General features: G+C 38.2%; 1 protein-coding gene across 9 annotated transcripts in view; it reads right to left on the reverse strand.

The window, feature by feature from the left end:
- Positions 1-19,712, reverse strand: part of LOC126412664 (uncharacterized) — a 353,642-nt gene that overhangs the window by 34,275 nt on the left and 299,655 nt on the right. For 8 of the 9 annotated variants that reach the window (XM_050082429.1, XM_050082421.1, XM_050082414.1 and 5 more), the window contains 2 exons: positions 7,217-7,300; positions 4,324-4,430 (listed from right to left, as the gene is read on the reverse strand). In XM_050082429.1, the coding sequence (XP_049938386.1) occupies positions 4,324-4,430; positions 7,217-7,300 (191 nt within the window). Of the gene's footprint in view, positions 1-591; positions 818-4,323; positions 4,431-7,216; positions 7,301-19,712 lie in introns of all 9 variants that reach the window. The other variant, XM_050082376.1, reaches the window with a different exon arrangement.

A 19,712-nucleotide genomic window follows, 5' to 3' on the forward strand; every position in this document is an offset into this window, starting at 1 on the left:
ATGCAGTTGGAGGCCTCCTTTTTTCATAGAATTATTTTTATTTTCATATTCTCCCCAGGAGTTATGTTATGATATTAGCTTTGTTTTCAGGTCTGTCTGTGAACTCCACAATGTTTCTACATTTTCCCCACATTAATTTTTCTTTGGGCTTAATGAACAGCTTTCTGGCAGTAAGAACATAAAAAATAACTTCGATGTTTTATTTTTCTACCAACCTGTACTAAAATCAGCTTCACTAAATTTTAAATATGACATGCTTATGTGTTCAAGTAAAGTTCTAGTATGAATACAAAATTTTTATTGCTTGTCCTTTAAGAAGACTTGCTCTTGTTTGCTTGCTAGGTATAGTCTGACTTATATCCTCATAAATATCATTATGAATCAAACATTACTTTTGTGATCGTTATGTTCCAGTTTAAAGAAGGTGAAATCTTACTCATCAATGGATTTAGAATTCCACTTCACATTTACAAAAAAATGCATTTTTTACAGATGAGGTCGCAATACAGACATTCTCAGAATATGCACTGTTGTATGAAGTCAAATGTATCTAGAACAAGAAAAGCAAAATATTCACAACATAGGACTTACGATACTGAATGTGTTGCTATTTCATGACCAGCAGCATATAGATCTTGGACTTGACCATAGTCAGTCCATTCATGAGACACATAAAATGTTGCAGCAATATCACAGCCATTTGGATTCCTGCGTCCTTTCTCAAATAGGTCTCTGTACAAATTCTTGTTCAGATCGTTGACAGCATCGTCAAATGTAAGCAGCACAAGTTGAGGCACTTCTTCGGGGCGTAGGTCGCCTGATTCAGTCCATACATTCTCTGTTTAGATACTACATATCTTAATTAGCAATTGTTTTTATTTTCAGTAATATAGAAGAGCTAAACAACATTGACATGTGGAATTGTAAAAACTATGGACTTTTTCTTACATTCTGCAGGAAGTAAGTTAGTAATTATTTCCTTTCATTTTACTTGTGTGTTGGGTGAATATAGCTCACAAAATCCTGTTTTGCAGAAATTTATGGCACAACATGACTAAAAGAAATAATAAGTTGGTAAGAGATATCCACAGAATCCACAGATAGTTAAATTGGTAATAGAGGGATGTGTGGGAATGAAAATGGTAAAGGAGGATATGGGCTTGACTGTAAGTTATGAGGTACAAGTTGATGTAAACTGTAGAAGTTATGCAGGGATTAGTGACTCACACAGGGGAAACTAGTGTGGAGAACCACATCAAACCAGTCTTAGGACTGAAGACCGCAACAACATACAAGAATAAGTATTCTTACAATTATAATTGGAGTTATTATTATTGTAATTGTTGTAATTATTGTAGCATCATCAGTATATGAAATAAACTTTCAAAGTAGCAACAGAAACATTTTAGTACATTCATATGCTCAATAGCCATGGGGTCAAGAAAGAAGCATTTAACTGGATGAAGATACCATCACAAGTTGCTGTCTTAAAATGTTACACTGCATAATTTGTGACAACTAATTTGCTTTCTATCTGTGTTTTTCTTGCATGATTCCTCTATCAGAAGATTATTTCTACTAATGATATCTGGTCTTATATCATTACAACTTCTCCTTTGAAATTGTGTGCCCATGCAGTCTGTGTTAATTACAAGAAAATATAATTATTTTAATGTTCTGGCACTTAACTAATTGTCGTTTGCCTCCTTTCTTCACAATACACTGTTTTTAATTCTGAATTACAATCACTTAATTTTTTACACTCTTTTAAATCTTCTTTGTTTATGATCGAACACAGGACACATGCACAGCCAAACAGTCATGCCGGTAGTCAAGCAGAATATGGCTACAGCTTCTGCTCCTTATCCATAAGGTACTACTTAATTGCCCATGAGGCTTTTCCAGATCTTTGCTTTACATGAAACGTTACTAGATAATGTCAAATCTTCTTTAAATATGTTATTGATACTGTGTTTCACTGCAAAATATCAAATGTAAGTTTTTCCATTCTGTTTAATGTTTGTGCCCTTTTTGGATACAAAATCTGCTTTTTTGTTACTATCTAACAAGGGGAGTGTCTGATATGTGTCTCACCAGTTCTGATCAAATTTTGCTCTATATTAAAATGGAGAGACATGTGTTTCATTTTTTGCTGAGAAAAGCCATAGTTTTTGAAAGAAAATCAAAGTTTAATGTTTGTGTCCTTCTTGGCTATCTTCTGTGCTGGTGACTGCTGATATTGCTGCTCTGGAATCACAAAATGTGTCTGCTTTGTCGAATGTGAGTAGGTAGTTGTTTATCTGACTCATTGCAATGTTGTTGGCTTCTTCACCTTCAAAATTTTAGTGATGTGAACCTGCAGTTGGATACAGACGATTTTGCTGTATATTCCTACGCCAACATTTCCTACCTTTGCCATTAATGAACCATCTGTGTGAATGTGGAGCAATTAATCTTCAAGTTATTTCAGATTTATTGTTCCCAGTGCTCTATAGCTGTGAATTCAGTTCCTGTTTTTAGTGGTTGAAAAGAAGTCACAGACTCCTTATTGAACTTCACTAACTTTAGATGAATGTCAGTTGGTGACAAAATACGCCAACAAAAGATTTTATGATGATCTGATTGAAATATACACAACATGATTACCTTAAAAAGTTGTATATATTAAAGTGTTCACCATATCAGTTTTGCCACTGACTAAAATTAAAGCAGCAACATATATACACTGAAGAGCCAAAGAAACTAGTACACCTACCTAATATCGTGTAGGGCCCCTGTGAGCACACAGAAGTCCCGCAACATGTTGAGGCATGGACTCGACTAATGTCTGAAGTAGTGCTTGAGGAATTGAAACCCTGAATCCTGCAGGGCTGTCCATAAATCAATACGATTATGAGGGAATGGAGATTTCTCCTGAACAGCACATTGCAAAGCATCCCAGATATGCTCAATAATGTTCATGTCTGGGGAGTTTGGTGACCAGTGGAAGTGTTTAAACTCAGAAGAGTGTTCCTAGAGCTACTCTGTAACAATTCTGGATGTGTGGGGTGTCACATTGTCCTGCTGGAGTTGCTCAAGCCCATCTGGAACGCACAATTGACATGAATTGATGCAAGTGATCAGACAGGATGCTTACATACATATCACCTGTCAGAGTCACATGTAAATGTATCAGGGGTCCCATATCACTCCAACTGCACACGCCCTGCACCATTACGGAGCTTCCAACAGCTTCAATAGTCACCTGCTGATGTGCAGGGTCTGTGGATTCATGAGGTTGTCTCCATGCCCGTTCACGTCCATCCACTAGATACAATTTTAAACGAGACTCGTCCGACCAGGCAACATCTTTCCAGTCATCAACAGACCATTGTCAGTGTTGACGGGCCCAGGAGGGGCATAAAGCTTTGTGTCACGCAGTCATCAAGGGTAAATGTGTGGCCCTTTGGCTCCAAAAGCCCATATCGATGATATTTCATTGAATGGTTTGCACACTGACATTTGATGGCAGCACTGAAATCTGCAGCAATTTGCAGAAGGATTGCACTTCTGTCACACTGAAAAATTCTCTTCAGGTGTCTTTGGTCCCATTCTTGCAGGATCTTTTCCCAGTCACAATGATGTCAGAGATTTGATGTTTTACTGGATTCCTGATATTCATGGTACACTCATGAAATGGTCATACAGGAAAATCCCCACTTCATTGCTACCTCGGAGGTGCTGTGTCCCATCACTTGTGCACCGACTATAATACCACATTCAAACTCACTTAAATCTTGATAACCTGCCATTGTAGTAGCAGTAATTGATCTAACAACTGTGTCAGACACTTGTCTTACAGAGGCATTGCCAACCACTGCACCATATTCTGCCTGTTTACATGTCTCTGTATTTGCATATGTCTGCCTATGCCAGTTTCTTTGGCACTTCAGTGTAAAAGTAACATTGCCGTTTTTATGTCAGGCAAACAAATTTTGACCGTGGTCTCACATGCAGTGAAAATGGTCTGCAAAATACATAACTATCTAACTAACCCTCAAACTTTGTTACATTTTTATATAGCTCATTCACAATACTTTCTAGAAATATTACACTCAATAAGAAAAACAAGATTAAAATGAATATAATCAATATATGTTTCTTCAAAATCATGTCTCCGTATGGGAAGTGTGAATGCCCTGTTCCAGTTGGTTTTTAGCTGGCTCATGGATGTCGAGAACAGTGTATCATCTTATGTGAAACATCACAACAACAAAAAACATAGTTCTAAAATTATTTAAAAGCTATACAAATTTTATTTCAGTGCTGTGTCTTTAAACATACCTGGTATATCCTTACCACCACAGAAGCAATCAGGTAACAAACACACATCCTTACGGCATTTTGCAGCAGTCTTATCAACCTGTGGCTGGGGATAGACTGGTGCAGGCCTAAAAGAAGAATGAAACATAATTATTTTCTCAAAGTACTGGACAAGTAAAATGTAGAGGAAAGTACTTATTGTGAACAACACTCCAAAAATCTTCAGAGGGCCAAAACATACACTTGTTTACAACTCATAATTTGTGTAGACATTAGGTTACTCTAATATGAAATACAATTAAATAAACACCGATTAATTATCACAGTCACAGCTCCCAATTCTACATCCTTCTCTTCCACATCAAATCCTAAAGTTTTTATTTCCTGACTGATTTATTTGTACTTTTATTCTGGTAATATGTTTTATGTACATTTTCTGCTTTCAAAATTAAAATTTTCATTTACAGTATAATTTTGTTAGATAACTGTTCAAAATGTCATACTCTACAGTGAATAATATTATAATGTTGAAATTTAGTTACTTACTTAGTTTAACAGTTGTTACAGTGTCTAAATGAGAATAAAGTACATGTAAATATAATGACCTGTCAAAAAATCTGAAAAGGTCTTATACATAAGTGAAAATAAAGAAATATAAACAGTATGGAAAGTTCTGGCAGAATGTACATAATTTAGGAATAAAGATAACAGCTCACTAAATAGTAGTGGATAGGTGGCTGATGGTTCAGGGGGTTTGGAGTGGGTGTAGTACAGTGACAGGCTAGGATATTGTGTAGATTTGGTGGGCAGTGGAATATCATTTTACAAGGGGTGGGAAGGATTATGATTAGAATGTTCCTCGTTTGTTTATATGAGGGTTACACACAAAGCAATGCACCTAATTTTTTTTCTTCAACAATTTTTTATTGAACATAATGAGAATTAGATGCACGAAAGAATGGTGTTATATCTACACACCCTAATATTCCCCGTAACCTCCATCCCATTCTATGGCCTTCCTCCAGCACGAAACAAGGACATGTAATCTGTGTTGGTAGCAATCCTTGTCCTGGTGGCGGAGCCAGTGTTTCACTGTGTGAATCACCTCATCATCATCCTCAAAATATCTTCCACAAATGGCATCCTTCAATGGCCCAAACAATTCGAAGCAGTAACTTTCAATTTTTTCTTCTGTGGGGACTGGGAATGGTGGCATTCCATCAACTATCGTTTTGTTTCGGGCTTAAAATGGTGAACCCAGGTTTCATCACTAGTCACAATCTAAGACAAGGAGGCGTCACCCTCAGCTTCAAAATGTTGCAACAAATCAAGACAAACAGTTTTTCTGTGCAATTTGTGATCCACCGTAAGACACCACAGGACCCATCTTGCACACAGTTTTGAATATCCAAGAGTGCAGATAATTGCATTCACACTTCCTTTGCTGATTGAGAGATGCAGCGCCACTTGCTGAGTCATAATGTGTCTGTCCTCACAAATGACAACAATAGCTCCTGCAACACATCAGGTGTGACAGCTGTGGATAGTCTCCCCAACTCCTGCAAATCGTGGAGCTCTGCCGAACCAGCTTTTGATGACCTCACCCTCCATGCCCAGTGACTAACTACACTTCTGCTGACAACAGATGCTCCATAGACTTTGCACAAGTGTTTGCAAATATTCTCCACAGTTTCTTTCTCTGCTGTGAGAAATTCAATGACAGCAAGTTGCTTGTAACGTACATCATCTACAGATGTCATTTTGAAACCGTCCTGCAGCTATGCTACCTGTCGGAAGTGACGAAACTTGGCACGCTTACTCAGGAGACTTCAAATATATACATACATAACATTTCCCATTTGTAGCCCTCTTTTTGGTTGAGGAAAATAATGATGCATTACTTTCTGGACAAACCTCATAGAATACATACACTCTCTCGCAATACTGTTGTCCAGACTGCCCACTATAAACACATTGTTATTCTTTGTGAAATCTTGACAATTTCGACCAGTATCCTTTCTCATCTGACCCGACCAGCACAGTAGTAATTTTTATACTAAATCTTACTCCTCTCTAGCATGAAAACTACATATAAACAAAACTAGTTTTTGTTTACTGACTTTTATATTCTCTTGCTTTCTGAATACTTACTGAAAGTTGTTGCATGCTGTCTACACTAATATCTACCTGATCCTCATCTATTTCTAGCTAAGACACACTTCCAACCAATATTCCACATTTATTACCAAACTGTCTGAAAAGTCCTACTTGTTCCTTCTTTTACAATCTGCAAAGGTATCTTGTACTGTGTTTTTGTGTATTTGGTATTATTAGCTATATCAAAGTGCCATAATTTTTTTACAACTTACAGACTAGTATTGAGAACCTTACATTTATTAGTTTCATTACACCTTCATCACCTCCTGAAAGACTGGTACGAAGAAAGATAAAAGAACTCAACATTGTCACTTGAAAGAAAACAAGTTTTCATAGGACATTGTCTATAAGTGTCAATTTGTCTCTCTTCTGCAGATGCAACTAACAGAAAAGATATCAAAATCATATACTGCATAAAACTGAATGTTTTAATTTTTCACAGTGCTTTATTTTGAATGAAATAATGAGCTGGAAACGATACATATCAACAATATATCATTTAATATTTTCATATTTTCTTCAAGTTATTAGAGAGAATTAACAAAAATGATGGGACATCAAACAGTCAGGTCCAAACAAAATCTGTTTCATAAGACTATGATTTGACATATACCTGTGATTGTTTCTGTAGCTTTCTTATATCTCTTGCAGCATGAGTACTTAAGGTGTCCAGATTCACTATTCAAGTTAGAACCACAATATGTTAATTTATCTACATAAAACTGAAATTATTTTATACTTAAAAGTTAGTAATTACCTGCTCGGAGGGTACTTATAAATGTCAACAAATTCTTGAGCTTTTGACACAAATGCTGTTGATGGTTTTAAGGTTGGTCGTGTCCTGAAAATGAAGAAAAAGTTGTGTTATAACACTTTTTTTCAGTTTTGACAGAAAAAATATATTGCATGTGTACCAGTGAAAAAATAATAGAAATCAATTGTCTTTATGCAACATTTCACAGCCACTGAATGAGTACATAAACCAGTTGAGGGAGAAACAATGAGCTCCATTTAGTTACAATATTGTTAGTATGGTTCTTTATACCCCAGAGAGAAACACAACTTACTACAAGCATATTTTGAATTATTAGAAATTTTTTAATATAGAAACCTTAGTCACTGGCTGAAATTAAAAATCATTAATTCTATACTGTAAATGAGTAACATAGCATTTTTGATGTTGCATATGAGAATGGAATGAAACTAATCTACACTACTGGCCATTAAAATTGCTACACCACGAAGATGACGTGCTACAGATGCGAAATTTAACCAACAGGAAGAAGATGCTGTGATATGCAAATGATTAGCTTTTCAGAGCATTCACACAAGGTTGGCGCTGGTGGCGACACCTACAACGTGCTGACATGAGGAAAGTTTCCAACCGATTTCTCATACACAAACAGCAGTTGACCGGCGTTGCCTAATGAAACGTTGTTGTGATGCCTCGTGTAAGGAGGAGAAATGCGTACCATTACATTTACGACTTTGATAAAGGTTGGATTGTAGCCTATTGCGATTGTGTTTTATCGTATCTCGACATTGCTGCTCGCATTGGTCGAGATCCAACAACTGTTAGCAGAATATGGAATCGGTGGATTCAGGAGGGTAATACGGAATGCCGTGCTGGATCCCAACGGCCTCGTATCACTAGCAGTCGAGATGACAGGCATCTTATCCGCATGGCTCTAACGGATCGTGCAGCCACATCTCAATCCCTGACTCAACAGATGGGGATGTTTGCAAGACAACAATCTGCATGAACAGTTTGACGACGTTTGCAGCAGCATTGGACTATCAGCTCGGAGACCATAGCTGCGGTTACCCTTGACGCTGAATAACAGACAGGAGTGCCTGCGATGGTGTACTCAATGATGAACCTGGGTGCACGAATGGCAAAACATCATTTTTTCGGATGAATCCAGGTTCTGTTTACAGCATCATGATGGTCGCATCCGTGTTTGGTGACATCGCGGTGAACGCACATTGGAGGCATGTATTCGTCACCGCCACACTGGCATATCACCTGGCATGATGGTATGGGGTGCCATTGGTTACTTGTATCTGTCACCTCTTGTTTGCATTGATGGCACTTTGAACAGTGGACATTACATTTCAGATGTGTTACGACCCGTGGCTCTACCCGTCATTCGATCCCTGCGAAACCCTAAATTTCAGGAGGATAATGCATGACCGCATGTTGCAGGTCCTGTACGGGCTTTTCTGGATACAGTAAATGTTTGACTACTGCCCTGGCCAGCACATTCTCCAGATATCTCACCAATTGAAAACGTCTGGTCAATGGTGGCTGAGCAGCTGGCTTGTCACAATACACCAGTCACTACTCTTGATGAACTGTGGTATTGTGTTGAAGCTGCATGGGCAGCTGAACCTGTACACACCATCCAAGCCCTGTTTGACTCAATGCCCAGGCGTATCAAGGCTGTTATTACAGCCAGAGGTGGTTGTTCTGGGTGCTGATTGCTCAGGATCTATGCACCCAAACTGCATTATCTACAACTTACTTTATCTACACTGAGCATATGAGGTCATTCCATTTCGTACCCCATATGAGCTGACTCATTCCAATTGTGACTCATTGATACTGAAGTTATAGAACACATTTCTGTATATTGTGAATTGCATTATTTTACATTTATGGGCAATGAGAGCAATCAATCTTTGAGTCACTTTGAAATCTTACCAAGATCTGGCTGCATATTGCTGCAGCTTTTTTCTCATAGTAACTTAATACCAGGTGTTAGGAAATTCCCATTAAAAACTTCTAGGACTTGTAGAGGGGAGTGAGTAGATAATACTTTGAATTGGAACCCATGTCTGGAAACATACTGTTTCCGTACTACAGTCATTTGAAATCATGTTGGTAAGTCAACTACTTTTGCAAGCAAATGATTAGGTTAGGAATGATGCAGTATGTCACTTGTTTTACACTTCCAATCACTGGTTATAGCAATCTACAGAATTCCTGGATGTGCGGTAACAAAAGTGTTTTTAGCCAAATTCGAATGCCTCCTGGAAAAACTCCAGAAAGAAAGAAAGAAAAAAGTTGTTATAGCAGCAGACTTCAACTTAAATGTCTTAGTTGAAAGCAATGATTCCACAAAATTTTGTGACTTGATTCAGAAATCTGGTTTCAAGCTAAATTTTTCTGAAGGCACTAGGGAAAACAGCAGATCAGTGACCTGTATTGATAATATTATTACTAACTACAAATTTGACAGTGGAAATAAGCACAAATATTGCTTAGACTTGGGTATTTCAGATCACTCAGCTCTGTTTATTGAGCTCCCAAAAGCAAATAACCTAAAGCCTCCAGAAGTGTGTATAAAAAGGGATCTCAGTAAAAGTAAAATGGATTTATTCCGCAGTAAATTAAGTATAATAAGCTGGCCTGTAGACTACAATAGTTCAAGCTCGATAAACTATGACAAATTCTTAAATTGTTTCTTAGAGGTATTTAATGAATCATTTCCTCATAGATAAAAGCAAAAGAAAGTTAATGGTAAACTCAAATGGATTACAACAGGAATAAAAATCTCTACTGCCAGAAAGAGAGAGCTCCACAATGAGTTAAAATCAAACAGAAATCCGGATTTTGTTATTTATGTCAAACAGTATAAAGCTGTATTTAGGAAAGTTGTAGTGGCAGCTAAAAAAATGGCAAATAATAAATTGATACGAGAACACAGAAATAAGACAAAAGCAGTGTGGTCAGTTGTTCAGTCTTAACTACGAGCCAAAGTAAAAATTCATGAGATTTTGAAAATTAGACATGAAAATGAAATTATAGTAAACCCTGTTCAGATGTCAAGTTGTTTCAATGAATTCTTCCTAAATGTAGTAAGATCGGATGTGGATATGACATTCTATCGAGGCATCACAAATTTGGAAAACAGCCAGAACACATCTTTTAAACAATTTGAAAAAATCACCCAAAGGGATGTGGAAAAGGAAATATTGTCTCTAAAAAACAAAACCTCACATGGGTGGGATGAAATAACAACATCTGTAATCAAGTATGTGTACGATATTATTTCCCAACCACTGTCAACTAATAAATCAATCTTTTGAACAGGGGTGCTTTCCAGAGGTATTGAAATATGGTGAGATCAAACCTCTATTCAAGAAAGGATTGACAGAAGATATGGGGAATTACTGCCCTATCTCTCTCTAGCTGGTCTTCTCTAAAGTGTTTGAAAAGATTGCAGCAAAACAATTTAATAACTTTCTTACTGTAAATGATATAATTTTTAAAAACCAGTTCGGATTCCAACAGGGTAAAAGCACTGTGAACGCTATAAATGAGTTTATCCAAAAAATATGCTCCATGTTAGATAAAAGTAGAAAGGTCACAGGTATATTCTGAGATCTGACTAAAGCTTTTGATTCAGTGAATCATGCAGTACTCCTCCACAAATTAGAGATGTATGGAATCAGAGACACTACTTTAAAATGGTTTAGCTCTTACCTATCAGGTAGGAAACAAGAGTAATTTTAACTTCAAATGGAACCAATTATTCATCAGACTGGAGAACAGTTCCCCAAGGAGTCCCACAAGGTTCGATATTGGGTCCCTATGTGTTTCTTTTTTACGTAAATGACCTACCACTTGCTATTGATGTTCATTCAGTCTTATTTGCTGATGATACATCAGTTCTAATTGAAAATGAGGTATCTGAAAATATTCCAGAAAAAGCCAAAAATACTTTAGAAAAACTTGAATCTTGGTTCTATCAAAATGGACTAAAACTAAATGTAACTAAAACCAAAATGGTGCAATTTGAAGCTAAATCAGTAGAAAGGACTGAAAGAAAGATAACTTGCAATGATCAGGATATTACAGAAGCAAAACACGTGAAGTTCTTAGGCCTAAATCTTGACAAAAATTTAAATTGGAAGGTACACATAGATTACTCAGCAAATAAACTGAACAACTTAGCATTTGCAATGTGTATTTTGTCAGGTGGCACAAATATGGATACCAGAAAGATAGTTTATCACTGCTACTTTGAGTCAGTTATTCGCTGTGGCATAATCTGGGGAAATTCAGCAAATGTCACTAGGCTCCTAGTATTACAAAATAAAGTAATTAGAAACATGTGTGTTGTTAAAAAATTTAAAAATACTATCTATCCCCTCACTTTACATATATGAGATGGTGGTGTTCCTATACAGAAATCAACATACACTAGACACTTTCCGTTTTGGCCACAACTACAGCACTCACCACAGAGATAACTTCAAACTTCCAACACATCGTTTAAAATTTTATGCCCAAACGCCAGAGTATATGGGGTTAAAAATTTTCAATAAAATAAAAGGCAGTAATATATTTAAAATGGAGATTGGTTCACTGAAAAGATTGCTCTTTATTCTTCTGGTGGAAAAGTGTTATTATTCTGTCGATGAATTCATTGAGGACAGCTTCACAATCTGAACACAGGGATTGTATTACATGTATTATTTTATGTACATGTGTAGCTGTAACTTAGAAATGTAAAATATAACGTAAACTTCTGTATTTCTCTTAAAAAAGTGAAAAAAGTTTCTTTTGTAAACCTTGACATGTCTCCTGTACATCAAATCAAATGATTTGAAAATTGTATGTAATGAGATGAATAAACCACATATCACAATAGCCAGAGAAATGGCTTGTGTACTCGTTAACAGGTTCTCTTCAACTTGATGCAGTATAGCCTCTTCCATTTTGGATGTGGTGCATCTGCTAGGAACACCACAGTCAAGCCTTCTGACAGTGAAGATATCCTTTCTCGAAGCTATTGTGTAATAGTAGTGAAATGGGTATGCAACAGACTCAGACGTTGTGGAGAATGATCTTGATACAGGTGACGACAGTTCGTCAATTGCTATGAGCTTCGCCATTCAGCAGGATCTTGTTGGTGCATTCTCTAAACATGTACTTTACTACGTTGATCTGACACTCACAGACATGTGAATGAGGCTCGAATCAGGTCAGAGAGGTAGGATGGACATCAGATTACACCAGCCGATCCAATGTAATCTCCTTCCACCATGACTACCCCACTGCAAATCTACTTAGCAATCATGTTTTCAATTGTCTGCAGTGTGGAAACGGTATGCCATTGCATGGGGTGTATGGGGTGGCAACAGGAAGGGCATCCGGGCACCCTTTGACACTAACATAATCAAATCCAAAGTAACAAGGCTGATCCCGCGTTGAAGTGGGACAGGGGCCCAAAGAAAATGATGATGACTGTCCTCTACAAGTCCTCGAAGTTTGAAACTAGAATTTCTGAACACACTGTATAGATAAATGCATCATCTGCAAAAAGTTTGAGGTTACTACTGATACAATCCAACAGATCATTAACATACATCATCAACTGGAATGCCCCCAACACACTTTCCCAGAGCAAACCTGAAGTTACTTTTATGTCTATGTGTAATTCTCCATCTGAGCTAACATGCTGGGTCCTCCTTATCGAGAAATCATCAGTCCCGTCACCAATTTGATTTGATACCACACGATCATACTTTCACTAATAAATGTTGTGTGGTACTGAGTCAAATATGAAGCCAAAAATAATATATCTATGTGACTGCCTTGTTCCATGACTTTCAGAATATCATGCGAGATAAGCACAAGTTGGGATTCACATAACTGAAGTTTTCAAAACCCATGCCGGTTGGCACGATAGAGGTCATTTACTTCGAGATACTGCATTATACTACAATGTCCTAATATTTGGCTGGTGATTGACTGTATTTGAGCCTGCAGCTGTTCTTGCCTTTTTACTTTGGCAAACACTATGATAAAATAGTTTACTGTAGTAATAAATGGATCACACTCTTCATCCGTATTCTGTGCATCTGGATTTTCAGTCAAATATTCTCTACTTAACACTGCTGTAAAATGTCCATGTGATCCATAAAAGCAGAACACACTTAAATCATCTGATGTTACACTAACAACTTCAAGGATGGTCTTTGGTGAGTTTTAGTTCTTTACTGTTTAGTTTGGGGAGAAACTTCCTGGCAGAATAAAACTGTGTGCTGGACTGAGATTCAAACTCAGGACCTTTGCCTTTCACGGGTGAGTGCTCTACCAACTGAGCTACCCAAGCACGACTCACGACCTGTCCTCACAGCTTTAATTCCATCAGTAGCTCATCTCCTACTTTCCAAACTTCACAGAAGCTCTTCTGCGAACCTTGCAGAACTAGCACTCCTGGAAGAAAGGATACTGCAGAGACATGGCTTAGCCGCAGCCTGGGCATGTTTCCATAATGAGATTTTCACTCTGCAGCAGAGTGTGCACTGACATGAAACTTCCTGGCACATAAAAACTGTGTGCCGAGAGCACTTGCCTGCAAAAGGCAAAGGTCCTGAGTTCAATTCTCAGTCCTGCTCACAGTTTTAATCTGACAGGAAGTTTCATATCAGCACACACTCCCTGCAGAGTAAAAATCTCATTCTGTACACATCCCCCAGGCTGTGGCTAAGCCATGTCTTCGCAGTATCCTTTCTTTCAGGAGTGCTGGTTCTGCAAGGTTTGCAAAAGAGCTTCTCTGTAGTTTGGAAGATAGGAGATGAGGTACTGGCGGAATTAAAGCTGTGAGGACAGGTTGTGAGTCGTGCTTGGGTAGCTCAGTTGGTAGAGCACTTGCCCACGAAGGCAAAGGTGCAGAGTTCGAGTTTCTGCCCGGCACACAGTTTTAATCTGCCAGTATGTTTCATATCAGTGCACACTCCTCTGCAGAGTGAAAATCTCATTCTAGTCTGGGGAGGTTCTCCTTTAATTTTAAGGCATACATAAATTCCACCAATTTTATGTTTGAGTCTACCAAACTAACAAGATCAGTTATACCCCTTTATTGTCAGATTACCTTTTTCAGTTTCACCTAGACCATATTCATAACACATAATATTTCTATTTGTTCACTATTTCATTTAAGAGTAAGTCTAATGCATGTTTGGTTATCACTGTCTTTTTCAGAATTTGGTTCAACAATTTCGTTATTTTATATGCTGGACTATTTTGACCGTTAACGATCGGACGAACCGGATGCAGATATTTATGTATCTTCACCTGTGATCTTAATTTGGGGGCCGTTGGATTCATGATAACACATTTTCTTTTTTCGGCTTCTGTTAACGGTCGAAATAGTCCAGCATATAAAATAACGAAATTGTTGAACCAAACTCTGAAAAAGACTTACGTGTATAAAAATAACTATTCGGTGCGTGGTAGTATGACAAGACTTACGTGTATAAAAATAACTATTCGGTGCGTGGTAGTATGACCATGATAGGTGAAATTAAAGATACGCCAGTCACTGACACTTCCCGTTTGGTTTCGTTGGATGTTAAGAACTTATACTCCAGTGTTCCGGTTAACGAAACTATAGAAATCATTAAGAGAAATTTCCTTAAATACGGTAAAATTTCAACGCAAGAGACAATTGAATTTATTGAACTCCTACAGCTCATTACAAGTTTTAATTATTTTATGTTTAATAACAAAATTTTATATTCAGGACGATGGGTTAGCCATGGGGTCCAGTATTTCAGGAACAATGGCGGACATTTTTATCAACGACCTTGAAGATAAAGTTCTAAATTCTGATGATAACATTATGGATAAAATTGTTTATTACAAACGTTATGTTGACGACTCTCTGTTACTTGTCGATGGTTCCCGTGAGGACATTGAGGAAATAGTAAAAAAGTTCAACGATGCACACAATAAAATAGAATTTACCGTGGAGTATGAAACTGACAATTGTTTACAGTTCCTGGACCTGAATATAAAAAAGCAGGGCAACAAACATGCATTCTCCGTTTATAGAAAACAAACTATGACTGATGCCATGGTCCCGAATGATTCATGCCATCCGCAGGCTTATAAAGAAGCTGCTTTCCATAGTCTCGTGCATAGGGCAGTCAATATACCTATGAGCGAAAAAGATAGGGAGACTGAAATTAATACCGTTAAGAGAATAGCGATGAATAATGGTTACAGAATAGATATGGTTAAAAAACTGTTACGGAAAAGTAATAAGCGCAAAAAGAAAAAACCTGATGGAGAGAAAGAGAAAATTATCACGATGCCATACTACGGAACAGTCTCACAAAAGATAGCAAATATTTTTAAGCCATACGATGTTAAAATAGCTTTTCAGACTAATAACCTAGTGAGGTATAGCCTTAAGCACGATATTGGCGAGAAGAGAAATAAGTTTGAAAGATCGGGAGTTTATAAGATTCAGTGCAGAACTTGTGATGCAAAATATACAGGGCAGACAGGAAGATCATTCGCGATCCAGTATAAAGAACATAAAGATGCGTTCAGGTTAGGAAATTATGACAAATCAGCTGTTGTGAACCATATATATGAAACAGGCCATCCCCTTAATAGCATAGAAGATAACGTGGAAATATTGCATGTAGAAAAGAAAGGGAGGAAACTTGATTTACTAGAGGAATTCGAGATAGCTATCCATGAAAAGAAACAAAGCAATATTCTAAATGCACAAGATAATTTTAAAGAAATGAGATTTTTTAGTGGGTTTTTAGAATTATTTTAGGGTAGGTATGCGACTTTAAGTTGGTAGCATGTCACTGCCGGAGTTGCTAGAGGCTAACGATACAAACTAATGCAATAAGGAAATAAGTCGCTCAATAGCATAGCGTTACTGTCAAGCACACGGCTGTAACCACGCCACAACACCTAGGCACGTCTGTCCACAACAGCTCCCGAGCCGGCACAGTGCGACAGCATACTTGGTAGCTATGGGACGGCCATCGACTTGTGTCAACAACTTCAATGTAAGACGAGGACCCACAGTCCAATATGCTTTTAATTCTGTTTTACTATATGGACTTCCCGACTGTTTGTGATGGTATTTTGTCTTTTTAGTCTGTTTAATTTCATGACATAGACTTTACAACCTGATGATGAGAGCATTGTCTCTTGAAACGCATTGTTAATATATGTGTATAAGAATCGCGGTTGAATGCTAACAGTGATAACCAGTATAATGACAACTGCTACCTCGACTCCATAATGGATTATATTAATGCATGTTTATTATTACCAATATTCCGATGCAGTACTTTTTTGTGATTTTCTTTTAGCTGACTTCTTTATTATATATTGTATTCTAAAAACTTGTTATGCAGTTCTTCCTTGTTTGGATTGTGCTTGTATACTGAGGTGACAAAAGTCATAGGGTACCTCCTACTATTGTGTCACACCTCGTTTTGCCCAGCATAGTGCAGCAACTCAAAATGATATGGATTCAACAAGTTGTCGGAAGCCCCTGCAGAAATACTGAGCCATGCTGCATATACAGCTGCCTATAATTGCAAAAGTGTTGCTGGTATACGAGTTTGTACATGAATTTACCCCTCGATTATGTTACATTGGGATTCATGTCAGGTCATCTGGGTGGCCACATCATTCACTCGATCTGTCCAGAATGATCTTGAAATCAGTTGCGAACAACTGTGACCTGGTGACATGGTGTACTGTCATCAATAAAAATTCCATCACTGTGTGGGAATAAAAAGTCCATGAATGGCTGCAAATGGCCTCTAAGTTGCCAAACATAACCATTTCCCATCAACAGTTGGTTCAGTTGGACCAGAGAACCCAGTCTACTCCATGGAGCTACCACCAACTTGTACAGCACCTTGCTGATAACTTGGACCATGGCTTCATTCTCGAACCCCATGATCAGCTCTTACCAACTGAAATTGGGACTAATCTGGCCAGGCCATGATTTTCCAGACATCTAGGGCCCAACCGATATGGTCACGAGCCCATAAGAGGTTCTGCACGCAATGTCAGGCTGTTAGAAAAGGCACTTGTGTTGGTCATCTAGTGTCATAGCCCATTAATGCCAAATTTCACCACACAGTTCTCATGGATACATTCGTTGCACATCCCACATTGATTTCTGCAGTTATTTCATGCAGTGTTGCTTGTCTGTTAACACTGACAACTCTACACAAATGCCAGTGCTCTTGATTAAGTGAAGGCCATCAGCCACTGCATTATATGTGGCGAGAGGTAATATGTGAAACCTGATATTCTTGGCAAACTCTTGATACTGTGCATCTCAGAATATTGAAATCCCTAATGATTTCTGAAATGGAATGTCCCATGTGTCTAGCTCCAACTACCATTTCCCATTCAAAGTCTGTTAATTCCCATTGTGCGGCCATAATGACGTTGGAAACCTCTTCACTTCAATCACCTGAGTACAAACGATAGCTCTGCCAATGCACTGTCCTTTTATACCTTGCATGCATGATAATACCACCATATGTATATACAGGGCTATTACAAATGATTCAAGCGATTTCATAAATTCACTGTAGCTCCATTCATTGACATATGGTCACGACACACTACAGATACGTAGAAAAACTCATAAAGTTTTGTTCGGCTGAAGCTGCACTTCAGGTTTCTGCCGCCAGAGCACTCGAGAGCGCAGTGAGACAAAATGGCGACAGGAGCTGAGAAAGCGTATGTTGTGCTTGAAATGCATTCACATCAGTCAGTCATAACAGTGCAACGACACTTCACGACGAAGTTCAACAAAGATCCACCAACTGCTAACTCCATTCGGCAATGGTATACACAGTTTAAAGCTTCTGGATGCCTCTGTAAGGGGAAATCAACGGGTCGGCCTGCAGTGAGGGAAGAAACGGTGGAACGTGTGCGGGCAAGTTTCACGCGTAGCCCGTGGAAGTCGACGAATAAAGCAAGCAGGGAGCTAAACGTACCACAGCCGACGGTTTGGAAAATCTTACGGAAAAGGCTAAAGCAGAAGCTTTACTGTTTACAATTGCTACAAGCCCTGACACCCGATGACAAAGTCAAACGCTCTGAATTTTCGGTGCGGTTGCAACAGCTCATGGAAGAGGATGCGTTCAGTGTGAAACTTGTTTTCAGTGATGGAGCAACATTTTTTCTTAATGGTGAAGTGAACAGACACAATGTGCGAATCTGGGCGGTAGAGAATCCTCACGCATTCGTGCAGCAAATTCGCAATTCATCAAAAGTTAACGTGTTTTGTGCAATCTCATGGTTTAAAGTTTACGGCCCCTTTTTCTTCTGCGAAAAAAATGTTACAGGACACATGTATCTGGACATGCTGGAAAATTGGCTCATGCCACAACTGGAGACCGACAGTGCCGACTTCATCTTTCAACAGGATGGTACTCCACCGCACTTCCATCATGATGTTCGGCATTTCTTAAACAGGAGATTGGAAAACCGATGGATCGGTCGTGGTGGAGATCATGATCAGCAATTCATGTCATGGCCTCCACACTCTCCCGACTTAACCCCATGCGATTTCTTTCTGTGGGCTTATGTGAAAGATCCAGTGTTTAAACCTTCTCTACCAAGAAACGTGCGAGAACTGCGAGCTCGCATCAACGATGCTTTCGAACTCATTGATGGGGACATGCTGCGCCGAGTGTGGGAGGAACTTGATTATCGGCTTGATGTCTGCCGAACTACAGGGGCACATATCGAACATTTGTGAATGCCTAAAAAAACTTTTTGAGTTTTTGTATGTGTGTACAAAGCATTGTGAAAATATCTCAAATAATAAAGTTATTGTAGAGCTGTGAAATCGCTTCAATCATTTGTAATAACCCTGTATGCATATCACCATCCCATGACTTTATCACCTCAGTGTATTTGGCTTTATTTTCTGATGGAAATCTGATTGCTAATCTCCATCTGGCCATATTTCCTTTGATTTTTAAGATTTTGCAGACATCAGTAAACATACTGCTGAAAGTTAAAGATCTCAACTATTTAAATATGGACTGTCCTTTCGAAGATAGTTTTCACTTGGAAATTTGTTTGTCGACACACACTGACCAAAACTTTATCACATTGTTCTCTCATGGCATGGATTATCTAACATATATATTAATCACTTAATGGTCTTCTTTGTATGACAAGAAAATGAGAGCGGTCAAAGATGTTTGTATATAGTTATCTTCATTAAAGGTGGGCCTCTCTCATCCTGGGGCCTGAGTGATCTACCCTTCCCTTTTAATCTTCCACATCCTATCCTTCTTTTATATGTTTCTCTAGGAAGTACTCCACATTTCACCTTCTGTCCACCAATTCGGTTTTATAATTTACATAAATGTGACCTAGGATACAATGCATGAAACACTCTGTCACAACTGTCAAGTCTCTATATAAAGTGGAATGCCAA

The sequence above is a fragment of the Schistocerca serialis genome, chromosome 1 (genome assembly GCF_023864345.2).
Source record: "Schistocerca serialis cubense isolate TAMUIC-IGC-003099 chromosome 1, iqSchSeri2.2, whole genome shotgun sequence".
Lineage (NCBI taxonomy): Eukaryota > Metazoa > Arthropoda > Insecta > Orthoptera > Acrididae > Schistocerca > Schistocerca serialis.